The sequence below is a fragment of the Trichoderma harzianum genome, assembly GCF_003025095.1.
Source record: "Trichoderma harzianum CBS 226.95 unplaced genomic scaffold M431scaffold_13, whole genome shotgun sequence".
Taxonomy (NCBI): domain Eukaryota; kingdom Fungi; phylum Ascomycota; class Sordariomycetes; order Hypocreales; family Hypocreaceae; genus Trichoderma; species Trichoderma harzianum.
Window position 1 is genome coordinate 216478 of NW_020209261.1, and position 26724 is coordinate 243201.

Below are 26724 nucleotides of genomic sequence, written 5' to 3' on the forward strand. Positions count from 1 at the left end.
CTCCAGCACCAGCTCCAGCACCAGCTCCAGCACCAGCTCCAGCACCAGCTCCAGCACCAGCTCCAGCACCAGCTCCAGCACCAGCTCCAGCACCAGCTCCAGCTCCAGTGGCAGCTCCAGTGGCAGCAACACAAGTAGCCGTTGGACGAGGACGAGGACGAGGCCGAGGACGAGGACGAGGCCGAGGCCGAGGAGGTCGCCGCGATCGCGATGAGCACCACTATCACATCTATAACGTGGATGTTTGGAAAGAGTTTCGCCGAGACTTATTATCTCACGGTATTAACGGTATTAACATGCACTTTTGAGAACCAAACAGCTCCTGTTTCTAATATCTGGTACCTTTTGTGGGTTCTCAAGACGCAACCCTGCCGTTCAGAAAGATGGGCATCGACGAAGCATCTATTCACTCAGAATATATACAGGCATTCATCTAACCTGGAGAGACACCAATGCCGCTATGAAGGCAAGCTCTTTGGGGAAGCGGGGTTGAATCAGGCAGGCTCACTTGTTATATGCTATGGGAATTGGCACACGGATTATTTCTATCATGTACTTTCTTCCGAACGGCTTCACTTGAGGTCGAGTTGCATTTGCGTCTATTGTTGTATCTGGTCTGGTCAATTTCGTGTGTCACATTAATATATTCATCTTACAAGAATTGACTCTCTTTTGCACTTCTGCATTTACAAAGCTGGCCTGTTTACGTGCTTGGTCAGCCTCAACATTTTGGGGTTGAGACAGGGGATGCAGTGCAGTGCAGCTTGATGAATCTTCTCTGCTTTGCCTCTTGGAATGCGCGATATTGCCGAGATAAATCCATTCCCAGCTGCTGTTATTGTGCCGCGGTTCTATCTCGGTAAGCAGTCGAATATGTCAATTTAAACCTCACCCAAACTCAATTGTGTCAAATATTTGACGTTTGGCGCGTGTAACGTCAATTGGAGGGTTGTACTCAGCACTAGCGATGACGTCTCGTGCATTGTGGGTTTGGCTATATCTTGTTTTGTGCGCGGGATGCAGATTAAGGTTGAGCTTGACAGCGCAGTTGAGTCTAGCGCATTCAACAAAATTTCCAATGGATGCCGAACTGGCCCTTAATTAGCATTAATTAGCAATCGTAATGACACCGGCCCTCTCCTCTGTCCAAGCAGCTTCGAGCACTAGAACTATCCGTACCTAGGTAGAGACGAAAAGATCGAGTCTCTAGCCTGGAATCGGCTTGCTGTCCCCATACGATCTGCGCTGCTGACCGAAACCGGCCCAGATCTCAATGCCGCTTATTCGCGGATCTGTGATTGTGATAGCCGAATCTGCGATAAGGGCCGTTGGGGAGACCCAAGCAAGCGGCCAAGCATTGAACCAAGGCAGAGCCTAAAAACCACCCGCTGGATCCCCTCCCACGGCGTCGGGAGCCCGCTGTGGCCCCCAATCTCCAGCGGATCGGCTATCAGATAAAGCACCGAGGGCAGCCCAAAACCCCAAAGCGTTCCCCTCCATCTTCATTTTTCCGCACCAAGACCATCGCTCGTGCTTTGGCTCTGGCTGACTCCTCCTCCTCTTCAGTGTCAGTTTGTCATCTTAACCTCTGCTAGATGCACCTGCAGCAAATCTGACAGATTACCTGCAGCCTGACCATCCGTTCCCCGTCGCAACAAACACCTCACTGGTCTACCAAGGACCCCCCCTGCAACTACTGCTACCAAGTACCTTGTCTTCCCTATCGCTCTATCGCTCCTCCAAGCTTCTCGCGCAGCTACTCGCTCGTACTCTTCCGGCAAGCGCTGGTACCGGTACAAACACTCCATCGTCCAAATCAAGGCGTCTTCCCAAGCCCGCGGACTCGTCCGACCCCTTCCGAGCAGGCCCCCAATTCGAATCCCCCTGCCCTCGTCTCGCCATCTTTCTCAGCCCCCAGGCCCCTTTCGAACGACACGACATGATTCCCTCTCGAGTCGGAGGCCAGCATTTGCGCTTGGCCGCGTCCCGTCCTAATCCTGGTTACCGGCCCTCCGCCGCGAGCTTTAAGCCGGCTCGCCGCCCTGCTTCTGGAGGCAGTCGAAACGTCTCATCTTCATCTTCTACCGGTGCTTCTGGCTCTGGTTCTGGTTCTGCTCCCAACGCAAAGATTCCTGCTCGTCTGCCCGGCATGGCTGAAAACGACCACGACGTTGAGCGCTACCTGCGTGAAAACCACCAGCGTCTCTTTGAAAACAACAAGCAGTGGGCCGACCAAAGGCTCAAGGAGGACCCCGAGTTCTTCACCAACCTGGCTGCTGGCCAGTCGCCCGAGTATCTCTGGATTGGATGCAGTGATTCTCGAATCCCCGCCGAGGCCATCACCGGTCTCCAGGCTGGCGAGGCCTTTGTCCACCGCAACATTGCCAACTTGGTCATCAGCACCGACCTCAACGTCATGAGCGTCATCAACTATGCTGTGCGCCACCTCAAGGTCAAGCACATTGTCGTCTGCGGCCACTACAGCTGCGGAGGTGTCAAGGCCGCCATGACCCCCAAGGACATGGGCTTACTCAACCCCTGGCTGCGAAACATTCGCGACGTCTACAGGCTCTACGAGAAGGAGCTTGATGCCATCAAGGATGAGAAGAAGCGATACGACCGCCTGGTCGAGCTCAACGTCATCGAGCAGTGCCGCAACGTCATCAAGACGGCTGATGTCCAGCACTCTTTCGAGGAGAACCGATATCCCATTGTTCACGGCTGGGTCTTCAACTTTGAGGATGGCCGCATCACCGACTTGAGCGTCGACATGAAGGAGATTCTTGGAGACATTCAGAAGATTTACAACTTGACCGAGTAAATGCGACTCTACTGCATGGATTTCCTTGGTATACATGTGTTCTTTTTTTGGTATTATTCTGGATTTGGATAAGGATGCAGCTTGAGGTTTTGGATTTGGACGTGCGTGGACGTTGTGGTGGGTGACAGGAGTCGATGATTAGACACTTTTGTTTGTTACTTTTTGGCATAGCATTTTGCAGATTACGGCCATGATAGCCTCAGGGGTGGTGGTGATGGAAATGGAGACTTTTTTACCCCGTCTTGCCCACAACCAGCACCAAAGAGAGATCACCCGTCCATTCCGGTCCTGGCCAGCCAATCGCTGCGAGTGATTATTCCCAACTGTTGCATCACCCCCGCGTCTCTGCCCACACTGAACAGGGATCATCCCACTGAAATAAATTACCGCCTTTTTTATCTCGCAAGGCTGCCGGATCTGGACCACACGTGCCCTGTTGCTCAGGATGACTGGCAAATGGCCAAAAGATGACACTCTTGGGGTACATGACGGTGCGTTGCATGTCACTCAGCTGACTGTTCTCTTCTTAGGTAGATACGGCATATACGATTACACGCCTATTACAGCGCAGGCGTTCTACGGTAAGCTTTGACAATTGTCATGGATCTGTCTGCAAAGGGAAACGATCGCTTCGTGCGTGCTGCCTTGCCGTTGCTGGGTACATTTTGCATCTTCAACCCCTTAAAACTATGCGATAACAATAAATCCCTCTTCGGATGCTCGGACGCATCCTTTCATGTCTCATATGCTCTGATGCTCGGATGCTTTATCCGAATGACTCGGGTTTTTATGCTGCTAAAATAAATTAGCCATAGATAAGTGAACAGACAAATCGGACCACCGTACTGTTGTTGCCTTTGGCTAACATTCTGTTATTCTGACTACCTTCTTCTTCTATCTACCACTGTTACTACTTTGGTAATACCGAAATCTATATAACAATGCAACAACATGCCACATGACACATGACAATCGATTCATTACTAAAACACACAAGACTTGAAAGGAGATGATAGCGGTCTGCATATCCCTCATACCTGTACCGGTACATGTGCTACGCGAGGCTGAGTAGTCGCTCGCATCATGACACTATCCCCTGTCTCCCTCCTCGAGAACGACACCCATGTCTTGAAGCTCGACATGGAAAACGTCCTCTTGAATCTTGGTCCGTCGTCTTCCGGACCCCCTTGGCCCCAGTGGCCCCTCTGCACGGCACCGTCCTCCAGAAGCCGGAAGCGCCGCTTGGCGAGCTTCCACAGCTCAATGCCCGTCACGAAGACCAGCGTGAAACCCACGGAGAGCGCCCACTCCCAGGAGATGCCCGTGTGCTTGAAGAAGCGGGTGTTGAGGAAGGGGATGTACACGACGGGGAACACGGACAAGCTGCCGATGATGACGGACCAGAACAGGAAGCGGTTGCTGTAAATGTCCCTGAAAAAGGGGAAGAAGCTGTCGTCGTTGGGGTTGAGCCGGAACATGGACCGGCGGAGGCTCTTGAACTCCCACGCGGAAATGAGGATGAGCCACGTCAGGAGCGCAAACGTCGCCGCTCGAGCGCGGAACACGGGAATGCAGGCGTCGGAAAACTTTGTGTTGCAGTCGTAACCGAGGTTCCCGCCGTTGGCCCCGTAGATGATGATGCAGAACGTGCAGAGCGTGCACGCCCCCATCAGGATGCCGTAGACAATCATGTCGACGATGATCTGGTTGGTGAAGACGCCTCGCTTCTTGTCCTGCGGCAGCTTGCGCATCACCTCCTGGGCGGCGGCCTCGCGACCTAGCCCAAACGCCGGGAACGACGACGTGGCCATGTTGATCCAGATGATTTGCAAGGGGGACACGGGGAACACGGAGAAGCCCATGTCGTCGACGAAGCCGAGGCCCGCGACGAGGAGAATCACTTCGCCTACGTTTGACGTGAGCAGGTGCAGCACAAACTTTTGGATGTTGTCAAACATGCGGCGGCCCTCTCGGATAGCGGCCACGATGGAGTTGAACTTGTCGTCGGTGAGGACAATCTTTGCCGCGGACTTGGCCACATCGGAGCCCGACCCCATGGCGATGCCGACATCTGCGCGAGAGAGAGACGGCGCATCGTTGACGCCGTCTCCCGTCATGGCCATGAAGGCCCCACGCCGACGAAGGGCCTCAATCATGCGGGTCTTGGTATCCGGAGCACAGCGCGCAATGACTAGCGGAAGCTCCTCCAACGCATCAATCTCGGCATCTGTCATCTTATCAAACTCCGTAGCCTTGACCACGACAGATGCCGCGACACTTTCGGGCAGGATGTTGAGGTTTCGAGGGATAATGCCAACTTCTTTGGCAATGGCTTTGGCCGTCTCCGGGTGGTCACCAGTAAGCATATGGACTTTGATGCCCGCTTGAGAGCACTCGGCGATAGAAGGCTTAGTCTCCCTACGCGGAGGATCGTAGATGCCGGCAAGACCGAGAAGGACGAGGTTTTGCTCGACTGTTGAGCGTAGTTTATCGTCTTCCTCGGCAGAGCTCGAGCTTGATTGTTTCGATGTAAATCTTCCCTCCCATGGGCGATATGCCACAGCTAGAACCCGTTGGCCCTGCGATGCGAGGGCATTCATCTGTCCGAGAACGGACTCCTTAAGTTCGTCTGTCATGGGTTGCTGTGATTCGCCAATGCCGGCAAAGGCACACATGTCAAGGATGCGTTCTACGGCACCCTTGGTAAAGACGATGCTATTGTCCGAACCAGCAATGAAACTGCCTTCAGCTTCAGGGGCGTTGTAAATGACTGACATGCGCTTGATGGAGCTGTCAAAGGGGAACTCGGCGACTTGCCTCCACCCTTCCCCTTCAAGAGTCTTCTTTCCGTGGTTGAAGCGATGAGCAAAGACTTGTAATGCAACCTCTGTTGGTTCGCCAGTAGTCTGCCACTTTTCCTCTTCTTGATCGAATCTCACGGTAGCAAGATTACAGAGCGCAGACGAAAGCAAGAACGCGCGCAGCTCGTCCGTCATCTTAGTCTCCGGCTCCGGGCTTTGCGGCTGCTTCGACGACGAGATATTTAGTTTCTCATCCGGAACATCGAACTTAAGCACAGCAGCACTGCGCTCCTTATCAAAGTCGCGCGTCTTCTCTTCTACAGGTTCTTGCGGAGTCTCGTCTTTGCTCTGCGTGTACACGACGCGCCCCTTTGTAGGGTCGCTGGGGTTCTGAGAGTCGTGGACAGTGTACACGTGCGAAGAAGGGATCCATGCCTGGCGAACAATCATGGCGCCTTCGGTCAGCGTTCCGGTCTTATCGGAGCAGATGTTGGTGACGCCGCCGAGGGCTTCGAGGGCGGAGAGATCGCGGACGACGACGTTGGCCTTGCGCATGACTGTGACGGCGACGACCATTGTAATTGTCAGGACACTGGAGAAAAAGTTAGTTGAATATTGTAAGATGATGGGAAAGGAAAGACTCACGCAACAAGAGACTCGGGGATGATGGCGATGCCCAACGAGGTTGCATAGATGATGACCTCGTGTCGCATATTAAAGTGATTAACACCAAAGACAATCATGGCGAGAATCACAGCACAGCCAAAGAGAAGATAGGCCAGGGCCGACAACTTGCGCTGCAACGGCGTTCCCACCGTTAAGCCCAAGAACTTGCCCACAAAGTCATAGATGCGCTTCGACAAGCCAACAACAGGTTGTTTCTTGCCGTACTTGCGCCAATTCATCGAACGTCCAGCCTTGCGACTCTTCTTGGACGTCGAGGCAGCGATTTTGCCTACTTCAGTAGCCATGCCTGTAGCGACAACGATGCCCCTGCCGCGACCCTTTTGCACGACGGTTGTAGCGTAGGCCATGTTGATGCGGTCGCCAATGCCGACCTCGCCTTCAGAGGTAGCGGCCGTTTCGGAGCCGTGGGCGGTGATGTGGTTTGAAGTGATTTTCTCGACCGGGATGGATTCGCCGGTGAGTTGGCCTTCTTCGCAGGCGAGGTTCATGGCTTCGAAGAGGCGGAGGTCTGCGGGGACGGTGTCGCCCATTTTGAGGAGGACAATGTCTCCGGGGACGACTTCGGAGCTGTTTCATCTGGTTAGTATCCAATTGAACCATCATGATTGATTGGGAAAACTTACTTGGGAATGACTTGAGTGTGGCCATCGCGAAGGACCATGGCGCTGGGAGAAGACAATGCGCGGAGAGCGTCCATGCGCTTTTCGGCACGGTACTCCTGCCAGAAACCTATGGTGACATTGAGGAAGATGACGCAGGCGAGGACACCGCCTTCAATGTAGTCTTGGATACCAAAGCTGAGAGCCATGGCAAAGACGAGAACCTAGATACAGTCATGTTAGTTAGCCAGCACGATGGGACGAAGAGGGGAGAGTGTCATCTTACAATGATCATGGCATTGAGGATCTGCTTCGCGAGAATGCTATACCACGGTATAGTCCCGCCAACGTCGAGTTCATTCGTGCCATATCTCGACTGCAGGTCAGAAACCTGCTCCGACAACAATCCTCGATCGACATTGGTTCCGAGGGCCCGTTCAGTCTCTTCAACGGTGAGCAAGAATGGGTGCTTGGGGAACTCCGCCATCAGATCAGGGCCTGGGGCTCTTATCAATAAAGTGGAAGATGACGAGACTATGGCTGTACATAGATGAGAGCGTTTCTGACTATGAACAAAGTCTGGGCTGACAAAATATGTAAACTTTGTGAATAGAGATTCTGACTTTTGAAAGGCTACGTGTCGAAATATGCGGGGAATCAATGGGTATAAGTACTTCGAAGCGAGCGACAAGATCTTGGCTTTTGACAAGAGGCTTGCCACGAGCGAGAAGTCTTGCCATCATGAGTGAACTTTGGTGTCATGGCTTGATATCAGGGCGGGTCTGACCGGTAACTAGTGTCCTTGGCGTCGGGTCGATGAGCGCGGAGGCTTGGAGAGGATGGTTTGCATGGTGTTGAGGGGTTGTTCTTTGATGTACGACGGTTATATCGTGTGTTATGAATGCAGTGGTACCTTTTTCTCAGCTGTTACGCAGCATCATGTCTGAAAGCTGCTGTGATACATGTTCGGCACGAGGCTGTCTTAGACATTCAACCCATCAACTACTACTACCTTACCATGAACTAGACTAGGTGGTTTCACTTCAGCACAAGACAAAAATCACATCATCCCGATTCCAAGACAAGCCAAGAGCCTCAAGACCCCATCTCCACCCTTGGCGCCGCGTATTCCCCAGTCTTTGAGCCCGTAAATCCACCTCCGCAAGAAAACGACAAGCAGAACATAACGACACCTCGCCAACGAATCTTGGCTCTCATCCGCCAAGATCTGGTTATCAAGCACCGGGTGGTTATTTAAAGTTATCTAGTCCGAGTCTATTCCCTCTCTAGCCAATAGCGTAGCAGCTCGATGGAGGGGATGCCGCCAAGTCGGTTTTGCTATTCCGTATTGACTTTGGGGCGGATCTTGGCGCACCGGGGGGGGCGATTCGACAGAAAAGTGGCGAAAAGGGCTCTGATTTTTGGTTGGACTTTCTGGAAGACGTTGTGGAAGAGGGGGGGCTGGCGTTGAGTTTTTGAGGCTGTGGTTGGTTGGGTTTGTTTCCGCCAAGGCTTCGGGTTGTTTATAATGTGATGACGGATTGAATACAGGAAGCCGAGTTTATGCTTTTCTGGAAGTAAGTAAGCCGAGGATGAAGGAATGAATGGGCTCTTTATGATTATTCATTCATTCACTCTACCTACTCATATCTAACTGGTAGACTCATCTAGATCTACTCATAGCTGTCATCTAGACGATTTCCCCTTTAAGACTGTAAACGTCGATGACAGATGAGATGGTCAATTTTGTATCTCATATAGTTATTTGGTCGACATGGGCATCGTCTTTTTCGAACTTTGGTAGCAATTTAAGTGAGCGACCACTCCCACACGCTGAGTGCATACATATGCAGCACTTGTCGTTCGTTTTCGTTGACTTAGTTATTCACCTCATAATTACTGCGACGTTTCCATTTCTGCCCCAATTTGACCATGTATGTGCCTTGTAGTATGCCTTCCGATGCATTTGGTGATTCATACATGTACCCTGCAGCATTGCCCTTGTAATATAGACTGATGAACTTAAATGACCCCTTGACTTGCGAGGCAAATTTCTCAATATTTTCCAATAGAGATCACCTATTTACTCGGTATTTATAATTATACAGTGTATATCTCCTGCTTGCTTTTTCTACCACTGGGCAGGATGGTGAGGCAGCAAGCGGTACAGTGCGATAAATTCGCTTACATGGCGAGGCTTGTGCCGTTGTTGTTGGATTGGCTCTACTAAATATGCTGCCCTTCTACCAAATAGGCATTGCCACACTCCAAGATGCGGTTCAGCGGTAAATTATCAGGCAGCAACGGTACCTAACGACATTATGCCTTGGGATATGGAATATGCCTTCCCAGGTTATGAAACTCCACCATTTAACCTTGCGCAACCCATGCGAAACTCGATTCAATCTTCCTACTATTATCAAGATTGACTGGAAGGAAATCCTATTTACGTCCAAATGGATCTGTGCCATGACTGTCACGATTTTGCCCGGGCCATTTCTCAGAGACTCAGGTCATGGCCTGGGCTGGATTCTTTCTCGAATGTCGACAGGCTGCGGGCGGAATCGCAGAACTGCCGACTGTGTAAAATGATATATGATTACACATTCGCCGATGCCCAGAAAGCAGTACCATATCAGTGTTCAGAACTCTTCTACAGGCCATGCTATGATAATCCATTTAGCATCCCAATTACTTCCGTGGAACTTTCCATCCATAAACAGAGTAGCATCAAAATAGCCGTATGGAGCGATGAAGGTAACTAACTTCCGGCCAATATGCTTTCTTACCTGAGGGATAGTGGTCTACGCTAGTATTAACACTTCAGTTAGGCTCAGCGGCTGCCCTCTCTGGAAAGTTTTGCACAGAGCCGCCTCTACCAAGCGACAACTGTCCGGAGGCGTTCGCTTTCATCAGATCTTGGATTCAGAAATGCTCTCAAGAGCATGATTTATGTAAAGGCACATTCTCTAAGTCCTGTCTAGATGAGGTTGCGGGTCCAAAACTTCCTACCCGAATATTGGACGTTGGGCCCCTAAATCATGAGTCGGTTTCTCTCTTTGAAACCAACGGCCAGCGAGGGGAATTCTGCGCGCTCAACTACTGTTGGGGCCCAGAAGGTACACAAACTCTAATGACGACGAGGGATTCCATCAAAGATCATCGGAAAGGCATTCAATTCAGCAGTCTGCCAAAGACCTTTCAAGATGCCGTCATTATTACACGTGAGCTTGATATTCGTTATCTCTGGATCGACAGCCTTTGCATCATACAAGGAGACGAGAGCGACTGGAAGAGAGAGTCTGACACAATGGCAGAAATTTACCAGAACGCATTCCTGGTGATAGCGGCTTCAGGAGCTGCAAACCCAAAAGAAGGCTGCTTTTCGACCGAATCCAGATGCCAAACTGCTGTAGAAGTTCCATATTATTCAGCGGAAGGGCAGGCGGCTGGCTCTATAAAGCTTTCGATGCGTATCCGTGGCGAAGAATCACCATATTGGGGGCCACTGTCTGAAAGAGGATGGGCTTTCCAGGAGTGGATTCTGGCACGGAGAGTTTTGCATTACATGCCGCAGGGCATAACATGGAAATGCAAGATGTTCGAGTCTGGTGAAAGAGATGACTATGATATGGGACAGTACTGTGATTCATGGGAGGATATGCTGGACTAATTCTCCTACCGTAAGCTCACCTACAAAAAAGACCGCCTAGCGGCCTTGGAAGGACTAGCTCAGGCGCATCTTGAGAGGACCAACGACGAGTATAGCTTTGGTATCTTCGAATCAGGAATTCCAGAACAGCTTCCCTGGATGATGAGGAGCAGGGCAAAGGCTTCAGAAGACTTGACGGATGTGCCTCATTGGTCTTGGGCCTCCAAAGGAGGGTCAAAATATTTCTGGGCAAAGCCCACCTACGAATTGCGGCTAATACACCACACGCGAGCCGTTTTCGAGTCTTCTGGCGTTATAAAAGTCGATGGCTTCGTGGCACAATCGAGAACTTCTATCATCAAGTCTAGAAAATCTGCTCGTACTCACAAGCGAATATTTCAAGATCTACTATCTCTGGTCGGGTGGTTTAGGAAAGATTCGTTGCACTGGATCCAAATCGTGTCCAGACATACTCGAACTATTGGCATAGCTGCCTTTGACAGAGACCATTATACAAAAGTGTATATTCTTTTTCTAAAACAATGGAGAGACTATAAAGAGTAAGTCTTGCACAATATTATCTATTGATAACAGAAAACTAACTTGATTCATTTGTGCATCTCTGTAGCTGCTTTAAGAGATGTATCGAAAAAGGTTTGATCGGCGAAGATGTGGTGAGAACAAACTGATTGTTGAACGGTAGTTGAGAAATAGCTAACGAACAGTCAAGATGCCATACACAGTTTTGCTGCTAATACCGAGTGATGATAGAGATGGCTATTTTCGGCGAGTGGGTATGGGATTTGTTATTCCAGGCCCAGAAAGTAAGGAGGTGTCGGCGGTTCATCAGACTATTAAGCTAATCTGAGTGACTTTTACGCACTGGGTTAGAGAGACATAAGTGATATTCGTAAAAGATTTTTACGGTCTTCGGGTGAATGCCAAATGCTCGTCGCCGTCCAATATACATGTCACTGGTAGTGCAATCACTGCGGCCAGGTGAAAAATCGTTTACCAAAAGCTCATATGGGCTACGAATATTTATGCTTAGGCCCAACCCATCGCTTCTTTCTTCTCGATATACTGTGGCCTATCTTGTCAATCTTCCTCAAACAGCTTCTCTGCTACTCGCCCATCCACAGCCCTCCGAGGCGAAAAGGTGACGATGCCAACAGCCAAATATGCCAAACTGGTTGTTCTCGGCCTCTTTACACGTTCGCGCTATGGTATGTCTAGTATTGGAGATGAAATACAAAGGATAATCGAGAGAGCTGCTGCTTGAGTGTTCCACGTGTGAGATGAAGATGAAACGGGCGATTGCCGGTAACTTCTACATGACTGGGGTTTTGGAGGATCCATCACGCATCCGTATACATTCCGCGCCTTCGTTCACGATGATTTGTGTTTACGGGCTTTCCGTTTGGGATTTCTCCGTTTACGGGTTTTCCGTTTAGAGGTTTTCTTTTTGGGGGGTTTCTTTTTGGGGGTGAGCGTAATAGTACCGTCTGCGTTTTTCTATTAAGAATTAACAATCGGAATACAAACACCCCGGAAATAACTTCAAATTGCTTACGATCGCAGCATCATAGGTCGAATCAGCAGGATTTATGGGGATCCAATTGGGATCCTCGCCGTTCGCAACTTGTGTGTACCAGCCTAGGAAGCCATTTAGTCATGGCCAGAACCTCAAGAGCTACGCCGACCTTACGATCAAGTTGATTATGGTATCTAGTAGTGAAGCCACTTTTTCCGGTTATCGGTATCTCTCTTCCATGAATATATCGGTAATGGTATCGAAGTGACTCCCGGCAGAAGTAAGGTTCATACTAGGATTAAATTAGTAGTTGTTCTTCCACGATACAGAAGTCATGCCATACTCTATCACAGAGAACACCATCCTCGTCTCGCCAGCGACAAAAAAGCTCTCCCGGCATGATGATGGCTTCGCCCTTCTGGAAATGAAACTTAGCAGAGATGTTGTGGCAGAGCAGCTGGGGCTCGACTCTAGAACTAACATGGTTTACCTAGATAGAGGGCATCGCCTCATTATTTCTGTCATAATAGCCGTCTCCCTCGATATACCTGAGGTAACCGTCTCTATTCTTGTACGTTATTACCGGCATTGCGAAGCATTTGATTGGCGTAGGAATATTGATTTGCATATAAATATTTCTTGTTTGGAAATTCCTAGGTCTAGCGTGTCAGGGAAACGGTTTGTGATGATTGTGTGTGGAAGGAGAAGGAGCTGTGCAACTGGGGAAAATCCATGTGCATATACGCGCTTAGCAAGAGCGAAGGGGAAACCCCCCAACTTCTCTTACTTTCGCTATGATTCTTCATTTAAACCTTAAACGTACGACGCATTTATCGTATATTCATCATTTAAGAATCTATGCAACGCATTCAGTTTGCGATTAGTGATTCAAATGAGCAAAAAGCCGTATTCATCAAAATTATAGTCTCAGATAACGATGGCCTTGGCGCCATGGTAACTTGCTGAAGGGTACTGGGATTTTACAACAGGAAAGCGTTTGATGCATGGTTAGCATCTGCTGCAATAGTTCTACCATGGAAGAACTAGTATCTTGTAAAGTTAATTATAGTTCTTTTCGCCCTTTGGCGTCAATTTGAACCCTATGCCCTGCTTCTTTTCTCGAATCAACGTCAGCCGCCGTGATCAATGTCTTAAAGTTCAATACAGTAACAATTTATCCATGTCTAAGTAAAAATACAGCCCTACTTCATATATAGATTTCCGATAATGCTTGCTTTCCAAATGCCATTCAACCTTGCCATACATTACCATTAGATGCCCGCATAAACTCCAAGATACCATACCATTTTCGTTTACATGTCATTACAATCATGTCTTGATCGTTCAATAGCCAAACCTTCTACATCAATCCATTGGTAAACAACACCATCAATCCGATCGCAGCAATAGTCCAACCAGACACAAATCCTGTCGAGGACGCCGCATTCGTGCTTGTAGGCTTAACATTCGTCGCGCCGAAGCCAAGATACCAAGATCCAATGTCAGTCAGCCGGCCTCCATTGTTCAAAAACGACGCATTGGGTCCAACGTTGGACACCTTGGAGCGGAAAGCACCAAAGTAAGTGTATCGTGCGATATAATCCAGCTTGCCAAAGTAATCGAGAGTCTGGTTGAAGAACTCTTGCGTCGTCTGTAGATCTTGGTTCGCAAATGCGTATTCCGTCACCCAAATGCTGGTATTAGGCCATCTGTTCATCACAAACGTCAGTATATGCATCTACATTGACATGAGGCAAAAGACTCACGTTGCCCTCCTCTCACCAATAAGCGACGCCAGTCCGGCGAAGTTGTCATACCAATGCACAGGCAAAAAGTCGAATGTGCAATTCTTCTTCTGACTCCCAGTGCTTACAATGTCAGAGCAATTCGCCAGAAACTGCTTCAGCCATGGAATGCCGTCGGGTCCGCCAGTAGTCGCTGGAAGCCCCAGCTTGATGCCCATCTTGCCCAGAGGCTCGAAATTAGCCACCCAGGCCTGAGCAGCATCTCTGGGCTCAATGTCGCTCCCGCCGTTGCTAGTTGAGCCGTCTGGCTCGTTGAAACCCAGTACGTGCGTAATGTTGGTGCCCTGGTTGATAAGAGTCTGAACCTGTGTAAGGAATGTCGTGTCACTGAGGTTGGCCGAAACTCCCCACATCATGGGCACAAACTCAAACTGGTCCTGCGAAATTGAGGTGTAATCCGGCGATGGCTGCGACTGGTAATTGTAGTACCATGTTAAATCACTACCACTCTGCACCCAAATCTGGTTGTCGCTGGGCCAATCGGCATTGGGCGTGAATACGAGACCCCGTTTACCAGAGGATTGGGCTCTGGCGAGGCCTGCTAGTAGCAGAACGGGAGCAAGAACAAGATTGACCATGACGATGTCGTTTCTTCTGTTATCGGCAAAAGAGCAGGGATTTGTGAGATTGGTGCTGATGTGGGGTCGGATCGCCTGGGAATTTGAGATTCGCGATGAAGCGGTGCTGAATCCAAGTCGTAAAGATCGTCGACGGCTCTATCTTCTTCGTTGTGGGTAATTGGAGCGAAGCGATCAAGGAAATATCATTCTTGCGCAATTCTGGACATCAAAGCTAAACAAAAAATGAGAGTCTCTATCCGATCTAATTGAGAAAAGCACGCAATCCAAGAACAAGACGGCGGACGCAGCACGAATTGGCACACGCAGACAACGAGAGAAATTGAATGAACCACGAATGAGACAGAAAAGGAGGAACAATGCAGGACGAAAGAAGAGGGAAAAGAAAAAGAAAAGAAAAAAACAGGATTGAGCTGAGAAAACAAAACGTAACCACACGTCTCTCAGCTTTTCAGGGCGCAGCTGAACGCTATCCAAAGCTATTCCAACTTTGCCGCCGGATCGCCCGATCCGTGGACGCGGGAAGGATAAAAAAAGATGACATGGCAACGCCCAACCAATCCGCGGCCCATAGTCAGGGGTCAGCACAAGGCATTGTCCAATAATGCAACGGTGGTTAATCTAAGCCTGCTTGGCGTGCAGATGAGGCCAGCGTATCGCCGCTAACAGGCGGTACAAAGGATGAAGGAGATTGGGCGCGTGGAAATGGCGCATCATGATGGGAAGCGTTTGGTGTTGTTGTGTTGTTGGTGTTAGTGCTTTCGCGGGATTCCCATGTCGCCGCGCCAAGCTTCGTATGCTGCACAATGATGCACGGCAAACCAATATTCTCCATTCCGAACGAGATACGGTTTGGCTTCTGCCAATAGAGCCGGCGGAATGGCGCCCGTTGCGACCGTTACGGTGACGCAAAAAGAGTTGTGAATCCACTCACTCAACCACGATCACATGTTGACAGACTCACTCATTTTCCTACCTATTATCTTACTAACCCACGCACTTAATCAGCAAATAAAGAATAAGGTTTATACTATTTCTCTGTTGTGTCGTTCTATTTCCATACTCCGCATCGTCTATATCGATGCGAAACACGACCCCTGTCTAGACGCTGTCTAATATGCTCAACAAACATAATTCCATCTTTACAGCGCATTCACCCAGTTGACAGCCTCTTGCGGCTCGAGTCTCTGCATCCAATCCGCCTCTGCGAAAATGTTCCTCACCACGCCCTTCTCGTCAACCAGAATCGTCGTCGGAATCACCATGTCATGTGAATCATTGCCGTGACGCTTCTCCAGGTCCGCACCAACCTTGTTCAAAGTGTCAACCAGGTCGTCCGACTGTTTCCAGACAATGTGTAGCTTTCGCGCAAGCTCGAGTCCATCATCAGTCAGAACCGGAAACGCAAGCTCATTCTTCTCCGCAGTGGTGAGCGAAGCATCAGGCTGCTCCGGCGTAATCGCAACAAATGTTACACCGCGAGCCTCGAAATCCTTCAGGCGCTGCTGGTAGGCCCTCAGGGTGAGGTTGCAAAAGGGACACCAGCCGCCGCGGTAGAACATGATGAGAAGAGGACCCTTGGCCAGGAGGTCAATGCTGCTGACTGGCACGCCGCGGGCATCAGAGAGGATGAAATCGGGCAGCTTTTCGCCAGGCTGGATTGTGGATTTGACGTCAAACGTTTTCTCGACGTTGGTTTTGGCCTCAAAGATAACGGCCTTGACAGCTTCGGGCATTTGCGACCCGACAGCCTGTGCGGTCTCTTGGAGTCCAGCAGCGAGCGTAGTAGCCATCTTGTAGGGGTTTTTGGCTGTTTTCGATTATAAAAAAGGGATTTATGAGCTTCTCTGATTTGAATGAGCAAGTACAAAGGCTAGAGGCTGCGTTCTGAATGATGATTCTATTGAAGGACTCTGTCTAGAGAATGCTGTTTCTCTCGACCGGCAACTACACTACATTTTATAACACGAAAAGCAATGATTCCTCATGAATCGCATGCTCCAATTCATTACCAACAATGTCGCATTGGTAAACCACTTGGTAATGAGCTTTGTAATGTTTCCAGGTTCCTTCAGGATCTTGTCTCGCTTCGCTCGGTTACTCCCACTCTCTAGCTATAGGCATATCCTAGCTGAGTCAGTTCCACGGTAAGAATTTCCAATCCCATAGCCGAATAGAAAGCCGAATCAGAGCGAAAACCCTGAGACCTATTGCCTGTTTGAAACACTATGTAGATGGAAAAGGCAAAACCTCCATGGTCAAAAGATTCCAGCTCGTGCGTCTTCGTCCGAACTGGTCCGCCCCAGGATCGACGAGCAAGACAAGCATCAGCCAATCACGTCAGACCGTCCCCCAGCTTCGAGCATATTACTAAGAAACGACGCCAAGTCTCAGTCGAGCTTATGGAGTAGATTGGCTTGCTTCCCCCCCGGCTAAACGAACGCCAGCTGCACCGGACATAGTTGCCCTCCCATACATACAACCCAATAATAATCAAGCGGTGGACGAGAGCCGGACGAAGAAGAGAGACACCGCTGCGTAAAACTCCCAGGAACAGGAAACAGACACACACACAATATGGACGACCGGCCCGCCAGGCGGATGCGGCTGGGGACCAAGTCGTGCGCCGAATGCCGTCGCCGGAAGGTCCGGTGCGTCTTCCCGACCAACAGCTCCGTCTGCCACGGCTGCGAGCTCCATCAGACGCCGTGTCGGGCCCAGCAGCCGCGTCCGCGAGACCGGGAGACGAGCCTGCAAACGATCCCGCAGTCGCAATCACATGCTCAGCTGGCCGAGGACAACGCGGCCCTGCGCCGGCGCGTGGTTGAGCTCGAGGGCCTCGTCGGCAGCATCTGCGACGCCCTCGAGCCCACCGGCGACTCGCCCGCCTCGGGAGCTGCTTCGACCTCCGCGGCCTCTACTTCCACCGACGTCAACAACAGGGCTATCCAGGTCATCAAGAATCTCCGCAATCACGGCCTCTTACAAGCGGAGGCTTCCCCCAACGGCCAGCCCTACAACTTCGGCACCGCCCTCACCAACCCCGGCACGCTTCTCCCCCCTTCCGGCCCGCCATCATCATCCTTCTTCTCGCCGGGATCCATCGACCAAGATCTCGGCAGCAGTCCCCCCGATCTCATCGACAAGTCCGTCTCAGCCGTAGACGCTCCCTTGATCCATCTCTTCCGGGATGCCCTCCTGATCCGCGACGGCGACGGCGAGCTGTACGACGATCCCGAGGATCCGTCCATGGTGTATCTGATGAAGGAGTCCCTCAGCTCCTTCAGACCTCCCATCCCTGACCCAGGTACGCTGCGCCTGATTCTCGAGGAATCGCACAAGTTCTGGGCCATCTGGCCGCCCTTCTTCTTTGCGCCGGACCAGTCGGCCACCATGCAAAACACCAGCATCGACGACGCCGAAGCCTACTTCAACCAGGTCCTCAACTTTGGCCGCGGCGTCGAGTTCTGCTCCGCCATGCTCTTCCTCACCCTCTGCATCCAGCAGCTGCCGCGCAACTGGAAGCACATCATCGTCTCCCCCAGCATCTCGCGCCAGGTCCTCATCGACGCCTACATCCGCTTCGTGGCAGTACTACTGGCCGTCGAGGGCGAAGAGAGCGTCCTGGTCGTGCAGTGCTACGTGATGCTGCACAAGGTCCTCGTCAACATGGGCCGTCCGCAAAGAGCTTGGGTTGCTATCCGCCAGGCCATCAGCGCCGCCACCCTCGTTGGCCTCGACAGACTCGAGCCCAGCGCAAACTTCCAGCGCAAGACGCTGTGGGCGCAGACATGGATGGTGGAACGACAGCTGTGTATCATGCTGGGCTTCCCTTCCGCCGTCACCGACCGAGGAACCAAGGAAGATCCCACAGAAGTGCTAGACAACAATATGCTAATCCATCGTCGTCTATGCATCATCATGGGCCGCATCGTCGAGCGTAACCAGAACCCAGCAAAGGCCTCGTACGCAGCAACCGTACAGCTGGACCAAGACATGGAAGAACTCAAGAACAGCCTCCCCCCCGATGGTGCCGAACTTCTTTCCCCCGGTGCCACGACTGACTCCGTCTACTCCGAGGAGGGTGCCAAGATCTTCTTCTACTCGACTCTCAAGCACATTCATCTGCCCTACATGCTCAAGGCCAAGACTGACCGCCGCTACGAGCACAGCCGCCTGTCTGCCATGGACGCCTGCCGCGGCCTCCTCAGGACCTACCTGCGCATGCGTGGCTCGCCCAAGACTGAAGTTGTCCAATGCGAAATCATGGACTTTATCATCTTCAGCTCTACCATTGCCCTCATTCTCGGCATCTTGTCTGGGTCCGGAGACTCATCACCGGCAGCGCTCACGGGCTACTCGGAGGATTGGCAACTCATCAACCGCCTCATCGGCGAACTGAGAAAGACAAACGCCCTGCTAGAATGCACCGTCGCCAGACAAAGCGCAGAAGTACTCGAGACTCTCGTAGCCGCCAGCTGCGGGAACTACAACGTCCAAGAAGACTTTGTGCTTGTAGTACCATATTTCGGACGTCTACGCATCACTCAAGGCAACAACAACAACAAACCAGACACCAGCCTCGTCAACACCAACAGCATCACCCAAGCCGTACCCTCCCTGATAGACTCCAGCGAACTGTCCACCGTATCATTATCCTCGCTGCCGCCGCAAAAAACCGTCCCCGGAGATCCGTACTACATGACCCAGCAGGCAAACACCATCGAGTTCAGCTCCAACGAGTTCCTCAACACCACATTTAGCGACTTTGACTTTCAGATGGACCTCAGCCAGGACTGGTGCACCATTGTCGACACGGGCGTCTATGACTGGAACCAAATGTTTAGCACCAATACTATGGGATTCCGGTAGAAGGGAGCGAATCATGGACGAGGAGTTGGTTGGCAAAATGGGGTTTTAACAACGTGCAACGGAGTTGAGGTGGTTTCGTTTTATGGCTCTTTATCATTTGCTTCAAGTGTCGTTTAGGAGTTTTGTCTTCTTTTTGAATCGTAATATTTCTGTGTTTAATCCGCACATGGGGAGATGAATGCAATCAACAGCCTTCAGTGCCCACTCGGCATTTAGCCAATCTCACTTACATCCCATTACATCATTCTGTAATTCCCAAAACATACCAGTCACAGGCATCCATGGCCTCAACAAGCAACAACCACCATCCAGCAAACAAAACAACCCATATTCACCCCTGTTGCAATTCCTGCAATCAATCAAAACGCTCTACCCCACCAAAGAACCATTATGTCAGGAAGGCCCTTGTCTCAAAACACGCAAGCGCTTACCCTTACAAAGCAACCAAGAACGTCTGAATAAACTCTTCGTATTTTTCGTATCTGCAAACCGACTCTAAACCGAGTGCAAAACTCACAACTGCCGCCAACAGTCCTACGAGATTCTCAATTGCAAGTACAAGAACAGCCAAATAGGCGAAATATCTTTCTGGGATAACTAAATTGTCGAAGTGTTAGTATTTGATGATAGGCGAACCAGAAGCACGGTAATATCCACATATCTCTGGTTCTGGTCACACGGCACACAGTAGACAGCACAGCGAGAGGAGATTTAGTTATTAACTTGATTTGATTTTTATTCAAGAACAGAAAATGTAGTGGTATATAGGCTCAAGAGTTATTTACGAGCAAAAGATTAAAAAAGTATTTACACAGGTGCCGCACATCCAAATGATGTGGCGACAGTGCCTCCGGGTCCAAAGACCTGGATGAGACCCTCAATGGCAGCCCAGGAACCCATACCGGAGCAGACAAGACCACCGAGGAAGTAGATGATGTTCATGCTGTTGATGTGCCAGTTGACCATGAATCCACGGGTCCAGCGCTTGAGGCCAGAGTCGTGGCGGGTGGTCACACCAGTGACGGGGTCGAAGCCCTCACCGGGCAGAGCAGCGTCGGTCTTGACGCGGTATCCGATGTACAGGAAGGCGGGGAAGGTGTAGGTGAAGTTGAGGATGAGAAGAGCGCCGACAATACCGGAGATACCGTTCAAGTTGGGGACGGCGGCACCGACGACGAAAGCAAGGGCCCAGTAAATGGGTCCCAGGGCGTACCACAACCAACGGCCCTTGCGGGTGGTGATCGGGGGGAGACCAAGAATCTCCTGGAAGACTTCGACGTAGACAGTCTTCATGCCGACGTTCATGTACATAACTAAGAGAATCGAGTTAGGTATTTATTCAGATCAAATTTCAGCGCTGCAAGAATATACTTACGACAAGCAATAGCTCCAGTGATCAAACCCAAGACGTTGTTGGCAGTCTGGAGTCTGAAAGGCTGAATGACGGTGTTGATGTTGGAAGCAGAGTACTGTCCGTAGTGGCCATAGACAAAGGCACCGAAGAAGATGTAGACGACGCAGATGAAGGTCTGGGCGCAGAGCATGCCCTTCCAGAAATCCCAAGGGTGACGCATCTCAGCGAGGAAAGCAATGAACAGAAGAGCACCACCGTAGGAGTACACCATCTGGTTGATACCGTTGAACTGACCAGCGAAGCCAGTGGCCTGCTGCTGGTACTGGTCAGGAGGAGGACCAGCGAACAGCTTGATGGGCTCAATAGTCTTGATGAGTGTGGAGTTGGTAACGGCAGAGTAGTCGATGGGATAGTTGGCGCAAGCAACCATGATGATGATGAAAGAGATGATGTTGATCCAGACGGACAAGTTGGCGAGCCAACCGATACGCTGCAGAGATCGGATGCTACCGAAAACCATGCCGACCACCATGAAGATGATGAGACAGGCGACGTAGCAAATCTTCTCGCTGGACAACTGGGCGATGGTTGTGCCGCTGCCCAGAATCAACACGGCGACTGTCATGAACTGCTGGATGGCTTGAGCAACGTTGATAAAGTGACGAGCAAATGGGCCGTAAACTCGGAAGTAGGTGTCACCGAAAGAGACCATGGGGAAGCGAGACGAGTCGAGACCAAGGAAGACCTTCCACAGAATGTAACCAGAGAAAGCGGCAGCAGCACCGAAGATGATGTACAGAGCGACACCAGGGCCGAATCCGACACTGGCAAAGACGAAAGGAGTAGACGACCAACCCAGAATATCGGTGGTGATAAGGTAGAACATGGTACCCCAACTGGCAGTTCTCATGGCACGAGAAGCCTGCTTCCACTCGGCCTCGGTGGGGAGGCCGGCATTGGTAGCAGTAACGCCAGTCTTCTCGTCGGGGGAGGCAGTGCCGCTGTTCTCAGCAGCAGCAGCCTCAGCCTTCTTCTTGTTCTCGTGGTGGATACCCTTTGAGAAACGGCCCAGGAAGACGCTCTTGACGGTTCTGGGGCCGTGCTCAGCCTTGAACTCGAGGTTGGCTTGGTATTCTTCCTCTCGCTCAATCTTGGCCCAGTATTGGTATTCCTCAAAGGTGACGGTGGGATCGATACGGGCAGCGAAGCCCCAGACTCGTTCGCGAATCTGAGGGGGCTTCTCGAGCTCCTCAGCCTCCTTGTCAACAGCGGAGTTGATGATGTCGTTGTCAATGCCAATGGGCTGGAGGCCCGCAGTGGGCATGATGGCGGCCATGGCGGATGTTAAGGACTTGTGTCCTAGTTCTGGCAATAGAGAAAGAAGAGAAGGCCAGACAACACACACAACGACAACGCAAGTTGAGGTGCGGTGGGAGGAGGGAAGGGTATAAAAGGTGAAGGGGATGAGTTCAGAGGAATGAAGAAAATGGATTGTTACACGTGGGAGGAACAGGTCTTTATCAACAAGACTGGGATGCTGGTGTCTCGATGCAACCCTCCTTCTTCGTACGACCAAGTGCGTCTCTATCGGAGCAAGGGCTGGGGTACTCCACCTCCACGAGCCAAATACGACGATTTGCAATGGCCTGGCAAAATCAAAAGATAATGCTAGTTCAGCTCAGTGGTTTGAGAACTTCTGTCCATCCTTCAGCCATTCGGAGAATGAAGTTAGTCGGGCCGCTTATTCCGGGGAAGCCTTTGCTATCTTGAGATGCCATGCGACAGAGGAGGCAATCCGGTGATTGCCTTCCAGCGGTGCTAGTTAGAGGCTCCGCCCCCGCGACCAACAAAAGGGCCCTGCCGATAGGGGAGAGAGGCTATCACCAAAGACGGGACCGGTACGACAAGGCACGAGTGCGTGGAGGCGAAAACCAAAAGTTCTTCACCCTCCAGTACAATAATTGATACCATCCCAGTTCGGCTGGCGTGTGTGGAGTGTTTGTTCTGGAAGTCCGTGCCGATCCCAGAAGCCCAAATAGCGCAGTGTCGCAGGCTTAGTCCAGGGCATTTGTGAAGGCTCGAGGACGGATAAGTCGGGTTCTTTTGCACTTCTCAGGCCTGATAACAGAGGCGTCTGAACAACTCTGTACGGTGGACTTGGGCGGGTAACCGGACCCATTATCTGCAATGGGCTCGACGGTGCAGGGGGTGTGTGTTGCTGCTTTGAGATGGTTGGTGGCACCGACGGGGGGCAAGCCATTGCTTCAAGACGGTTTGGGCTTAAGGTGGAGAGGGTTCGCTGAATATAGCCACCCCGGCCTGCTGTGGTGATACCGTACGAGCATTGATGATCAGGGCAGATGCTGCAGACAGTATTAGCATGATGATACTAACATTAATACCAGGAGCAGTTAATGCTGTACATACAGTATTCCGCGAATGAAATAGCGACAGTAGCCGATAATTGCCTTGAAGAACCAGGCACACAGATTACTGTGCATCATCTCATCTCTCAATATTGCACATGCAAGAGAGAAGAGAGGGGGGAGTGTAGATTAGACAAAGCCCAGACGACAAGGGCCACCTGATTGGCTGAAAGCGGCACGATACTTGTCACGTGATGGCGGGCGCTGCTATTCCCGGCCTCTTTGCGGAGAGATGGGAACTCAATGCTGCTCTTTATTTACGAGTATTATTGCTGTATCATCACCATCTCAGTTCATCCGCGTCAGGCTCAGGAGTGGAGGAGCCGGACAAATGGCCTGACTCGCACCGGAGACTTGGTGGAGAACCGCCTTCTTGACAGCTTGGCACCAGATTTGACACACGACAGCAGCCGCATCGGAGATGAGGACGAGGACGAGGTGCTCTCATCTTGATGCTGTACAAGTGCTGTAGGCTAACAATGTGCATGTCCAGGTGCAAAGGATGAGGACAGCCCATGCAAATCAAGTACCATATCCAGATAAGCGCGCGAGACACCAGTTCTAAGCGCAGCATACCGAGGAGCTGGGCGAGAGAGGCCCTTGTGAAAGATGCATAGGCCCAACCTTATGCCTCGCCAAAGTGTGCATGTACAGCTGCACTGCATAACAAGACTGCGACAGCGGCCTGTTCTTCGTCCCATGATGGCGGCTCCCTTGTCTCAAGCAACACCCCCCCCCCCGGGTCCTATCTCTCCGGAAACGAGTCAATTGCAAAGGGACCCTGTCAGGCGGCTACTGTATCCATTCTCGTGGCAAAAGGCCGATACTTCTCCATACAATCTTATCTCCCCGGACCCGTACGAGCTCTGGTGGCGAGCCCTCCAGTGACAGATTCAAACTCGTGTGCAGTATGGAGATAGATTAACTCGACAACCACACTCGGTGATGATCGAAAACCATCAACAAAACTATTGGTGATATGGTTGCAAACAACAAAACTCTATCACAAAGCCGTGGCCAAGCGACCAGATTCAAACCTGCACGGAGGCAGCCAGTGATGTCACCACCACCTCTACCGATATTGCCGCGCAAGCACCCCATCCAATATAGAAACAGAAGTTCCTGCAAGCACCGTATCGCGCCTCTCGATCGTCTATGAGCCGGCTTGGCGCCCGTCCCGTCTTGGCTCCGGCCTTACATTTCCATTTGCGTTAATAGGTGCTGCCGCCACTCGTAAAATCCTCCGCGAGCGTGCATTGTTAGAGCGCTGCTTTCGGTCCCCGACTTGAGCGTACTAGCGATAGTCTTCTCTGCCAACAGCTAGACGCATGAGGAACTAACAGAACTAGGCTGGAGGCAAAGGCGGCGCTGATACCCAATCCAGGAACACAGGGTTATCATTGGTAGACTGCGGCGGGGGCAAATGGGGCCCATGAACTTGCTTGTGTCTGCTTTCTCGGGAATCTGCGATGATGGCGTTGCCAAGAGACTTGTCGATGCCTTCAACTGCCATCTGCCGTGATCGGATGAAACGTCAAGAAAAAAATCGACTACTACAACCATTCCTTTTGAGTGAAGAGGTGACACCCATCTCAAATCCTGGCCGCTCACAGCGCTCCCAGTCAGATACGACAGTAGAGATTGTCCATTCATACAATCTGCAACCCGCTGAATTCCAGCAGCGGAACTCCAGCAGCCAGACCAAACACGCTACCTTCATTTCCTACGGTACTTTTTTCTGTGGCTTTGGCAAAAATGACCTACGGACAAATAGCAGGAGAAAAATTCCCGCCTTAGCCGATTAGTCGCACGCCTCCCCTGTCATAAAGTCCCACAACTTCCCCGGATATTATGGCAATCGCTCCAAATTATGGCAGCTCTCCAATGAGAGTCTTCAGTTGGCCGTCTTATCTAACACACCTAGCTGAGAACGAAGACGGCGACCGGGGACATTTGCTTGCTGACCGGCAGGGGCCTAGGTCAAGGGTGGCCGCTACTTGTTTAGCGCAGCCATTCATGATCAGCCTCATGGGCAAATAACGGAGTCGTATGGATCGTACCGACTCCGTACATCTCGTATATCTGAGTACCACCTACCAAGAGCAGATGTTCCGTAATGGCGGGATCAGGCGCTCTCAGATGAAAGCCAACAAAACCACGCAGCGTCCTGGAATGCAAGCGACGTGCTGTCTGAGACTTGAAACAAATCCTGCAAAGGAAACTTTTGCCCACATCAACCTTGAAGACAGACTTCTGACTCCCGAATACTCGTACGCGGGCGGGAAAGCCATACACGTAATTTTTTAGCCTGTCTGCGGTCTCATCCGTCCTTCGCCACCGAGGGAAGAAATTCCAAAACAGTTCCATGGCCTAACACCGCCTCAACTCGCCACCGCCGACAGCCTCTACGGGCAGGGAAAGCATGTTCCGGATCCGAAAGAACAGGACAGGTTACGGCCGGAGACGATGAAGGGTACATTCCTCTACCTCTACACCCAAGTCCGCGGCCCATCGTATCAGTTCTTGGCAAAGCCCGACCGACTACCGCAAGCCGCTAGTTCACGGAGCGATGGCATTGGTGACCTTCATTTCCCCGCTTAATGCCGATGCTCCGTTTGGGTGCCACTTCGCAGCGACACAAACTCATTGTTAAGTCGCAGCCAGAACTCCTACCCATCTGAGGCTGTGGGCTTTTTCGCCTCGAGTCAAGGCCAACGAGGCTTGTTCAACTCGCTTCGCTTCGCCTCTTGAAACTCAATTCCAGTTACCCCAAGATTTCGTGGAGAAGAGCGGGACAAGACGCGACGCTATCTTTTGCCTCACTGCAAACCCTCGTATCATATAGCCTGTGAAGGATCACGACGAGATGTCGCAATGTCTTGCCAAGAATCATCCTCAGCATGTCACGATCCGTAATCAACACCCGGAAGTGTAGCTCAATTTGGAATTCCCTGGACATGAAATAGCGGCAACGAGACACCCTCTCCTACTTGGAGTACGTCGGCTTACTTGGATGGGCTGTTATCACCAATAAAAGCGCTCACTTTATTGGCATCTTCGACAAGGTCCATGCCTTGAAATCCTCGAAGGGGACAAGCATGACCCCCAATTTAGGGTAATCCTTGTTATCGGGCGTATGTAGGTAAGATAGCGCTTGCATGCCATGTGGCCTGTAGTATCGTTTGTGGATACTAGGCCGGGAGAGATACCACCGAAGAGGGTAGGCAAGTTGGCGTAGGGACTTGATCCATGCTTCTTTTCGTGGATATGCTCCTACTAGAGAGGAATGCCCGTGTCCATGTCCAATATTCATCTGACCATTACAGCAGCTTACACGTTGGATCAGCATCAGACAACCAACCGTCCGCTTCATGCATGCTCTGGATCAGCCGCAAATTCCATACGGCTATCCTGCCGAGGCTTAATGCTACATCATTACCACATCGATAATCCTCCGCAGGACACATGGCTATCCTCCGGGATCTGTCCAACACGCCCTTGCCCTTCTACCCCGGTCTAAGGAAATGATGTGATGAGATTTTTTCTCATCTGGTCCGAGCCGAGAGCCTGATTTTCAAGCCTTGTGATTCCACAT

At 51.2% G+C, this 26724-nt stretch overlaps 11 protein-coding genes across 11 annotated transcripts in view; 4 read left to right on the plus strand and 7 right to left on the minus strand.

The window, feature by feature from the left end:
- M431DRAFT_511628 (hypothetical protein) overlaps nucleotides 1-637 on the plus strand; it is a 1604-nt gene extending 967 nt beyond the window's left edge. Inside the window, exon 5 of the mRNA XM_024919697.1 lies at nucleotides 31-637. Within this exon, the coding sequence (XP_024770383.1) occupies nucleotides 31-308 (278 nt within the window). The 3' untranslated portion in view covers nucleotides 309-637. The remainder of the gene's footprint in view (nucleotides 1-30) is intronic.
- Nucleotides 638-795: 158 nt separating this feature from the next.
- M431DRAFT_533750 (hypothetical protein) lies at nucleotides 796-3290 on the plus strand (the record flags this gene model as incomplete). The annotated part of the gene is made up of 3 exons (XM_024920893.1): nucleotides 796-859; nucleotides 1184-1300; nucleotides 1596-3290. The coding sequence occupies 3 exons, from the start codon at nucleotides 796-798 to the stop codon at nucleotides 2819-2821; spliced, it is 1407 nt and encodes a 468-aa protein (XP_024770384.1). The 3' UTR covers nucleotides 2822-3290.
- A 370-nt stretch (nucleotides 3291-3660) lies between these two features.
- On the minus strand, nucleotides 3661-7516 carry M431DRAFT_511629 (hypothetical protein). The gene is made up of 4 exons (XM_024919698.1): nucleotides 7195-7516; nucleotides 6933-7132; nucleotides 6268-6876; nucleotides 3661-6214 (listed from the first exon to the last, which is right to left on the minus strand). The coding sequence occupies exons 1-4, from the start codon at nucleotides 7393-7395 to the stop codon at nucleotides 3853-3855; spliced, it is 3372 nt and encodes a 1123-aa protein (XP_024770385.1). The 5' UTR covers nucleotides 7396-7516; the 3' UTR covers nucleotides 3661-3852.
- A 1848-nt stretch (nucleotides 7517-9364) lies between these two features.
- On the plus strand, nucleotides 9365-10581 carry M431DRAFT_485424 (hypothetical protein; the record flags this gene model as incomplete). The annotated part of the gene is made up of 2 exons (XM_024916281.1): nucleotides 9365-9665; nucleotides 9740-10581. The coding sequence occupies 2 exons, from the start codon at nucleotides 9365-9367 to the stop codon at nucleotides 10579-10581; spliced, it is 1143 nt and encodes a 380-aa protein (XP_024770386.1).
- Nucleotides 10582-13229: 2648 nt separating this feature from the next.
- On the minus strand, nucleotides 13230-14956 carry M431DRAFT_150757 (glycoside hydrolase family 128 protein). The gene is made up of 2 exons (XM_024912825.1): nucleotides 13861-14956; nucleotides 13230-13803 (listed from the first exon to the last, which is right to left on the minus strand). The coding sequence occupies exons 1-2, from the start codon at nucleotides 14475-14477 to the stop codon at nucleotides 13455-13457; spliced, it is 966 nt and encodes a 321-aa protein (XP_024770387.1). The 5' UTR covers nucleotides 14478-14956; the 3' UTR covers nucleotides 13230-13454.
- Nucleotides 14957-15506: 550 nt separating this feature from the next.
- M431DRAFT_511633 (hypothetical protein) lies at nucleotides 15507-16489 on the minus strand. Its single transcript, XM_024919699.1, has one exon. The coding sequence runs from the start codon at nucleotides 16268-16270 to the stop codon at nucleotides 15620-15622; it is 651 nt and encodes a 216-aa protein (XP_024770388.1). The 5' UTR covers nucleotides 16271-16489; the 3' UTR covers nucleotides 15507-15619.
- Nucleotides 16490-16944: 455 nt separating this feature from the next.
- Nucleotides 16945-19523, plus strand: M431DRAFT_511636 (hypothetical protein; the record flags this gene model as incomplete). Its single annotated transcript, XM_024919700.1, has 1 exon — nucleotides 16945-19523. A coding segment is annotated over exon 1 (2186 nt), but the record flags the coding sequence as incomplete, so codon positions are not given.
- A 633-nt stretch (nucleotides 19524-20156) lies between these two features.
- M431DRAFT_94729 (hypothetical protein) lies at nucleotides 20157-22027 on the minus strand (the record flags this gene model as incomplete). Its single annotated transcript, XM_024924615.1, has 2 exons — nucleotides 20157-20662; nucleotides 20725-22027. 2 exons carry the CDS (start codon nucleotides 22025-22027, stop codon nucleotides 20157-20159), a joined length of 1809 nt encoding a protein of 602 aa, XP_024770390.1.
- Nucleotides 22028-22559: 532 nt separating this feature from the next.
- Nucleotides 22560-23283, minus strand: M431DRAFT_244718 (hypothetical protein). The gene is made up of 2 exons (XM_024913740.1): nucleotides 23131-23283; nucleotides 22560-23066 (listed from the first exon to the last, which is right to left on the minus strand). Exons 1-2 carry the CDS (start codon nucleotides 23205-23207, stop codon nucleotides 22646-22648), a joined length of 498 nt encoding a protein of 165 aa, XP_024770391.1. The 5' UTR covers nucleotides 23208-23283; the 3' UTR covers nucleotides 22560-22645.
- Nucleotide 23284: 1 nt separating this feature from the next.
- Nucleotides 23285-23876, minus strand: M431DRAFT_244717 (hypothetical protein). Its single transcript, XM_024913739.1, has one exon. It carries the CDS (start codon nucleotides 23701-23703, stop codon nucleotides 23410-23412), a length of 294 nt encoding a protein of 97 aa, XP_024770392.1. The 5' UTR covers nucleotides 23704-23876; the 3' UTR covers nucleotides 23285-23409.
- Nucleotides 23877-26169: 2293 nt separating this feature from the next.
- On the minus strand, nucleotides 26170-26502 carry M431DRAFT_498843 (hypothetical protein; the record flags this gene model as incomplete). The annotated part of the gene is made up of 1 exon (XM_024917737.1): nucleotides 26170-26502. One exon carries the CDS (start codon nucleotides 26500-26502, stop codon nucleotides 26170-26172), a length of 333 nt encoding a protein of 110 aa, XP_024770393.1.
- Nucleotides 26503-26724: the final 222 nt, after the last annotated feature.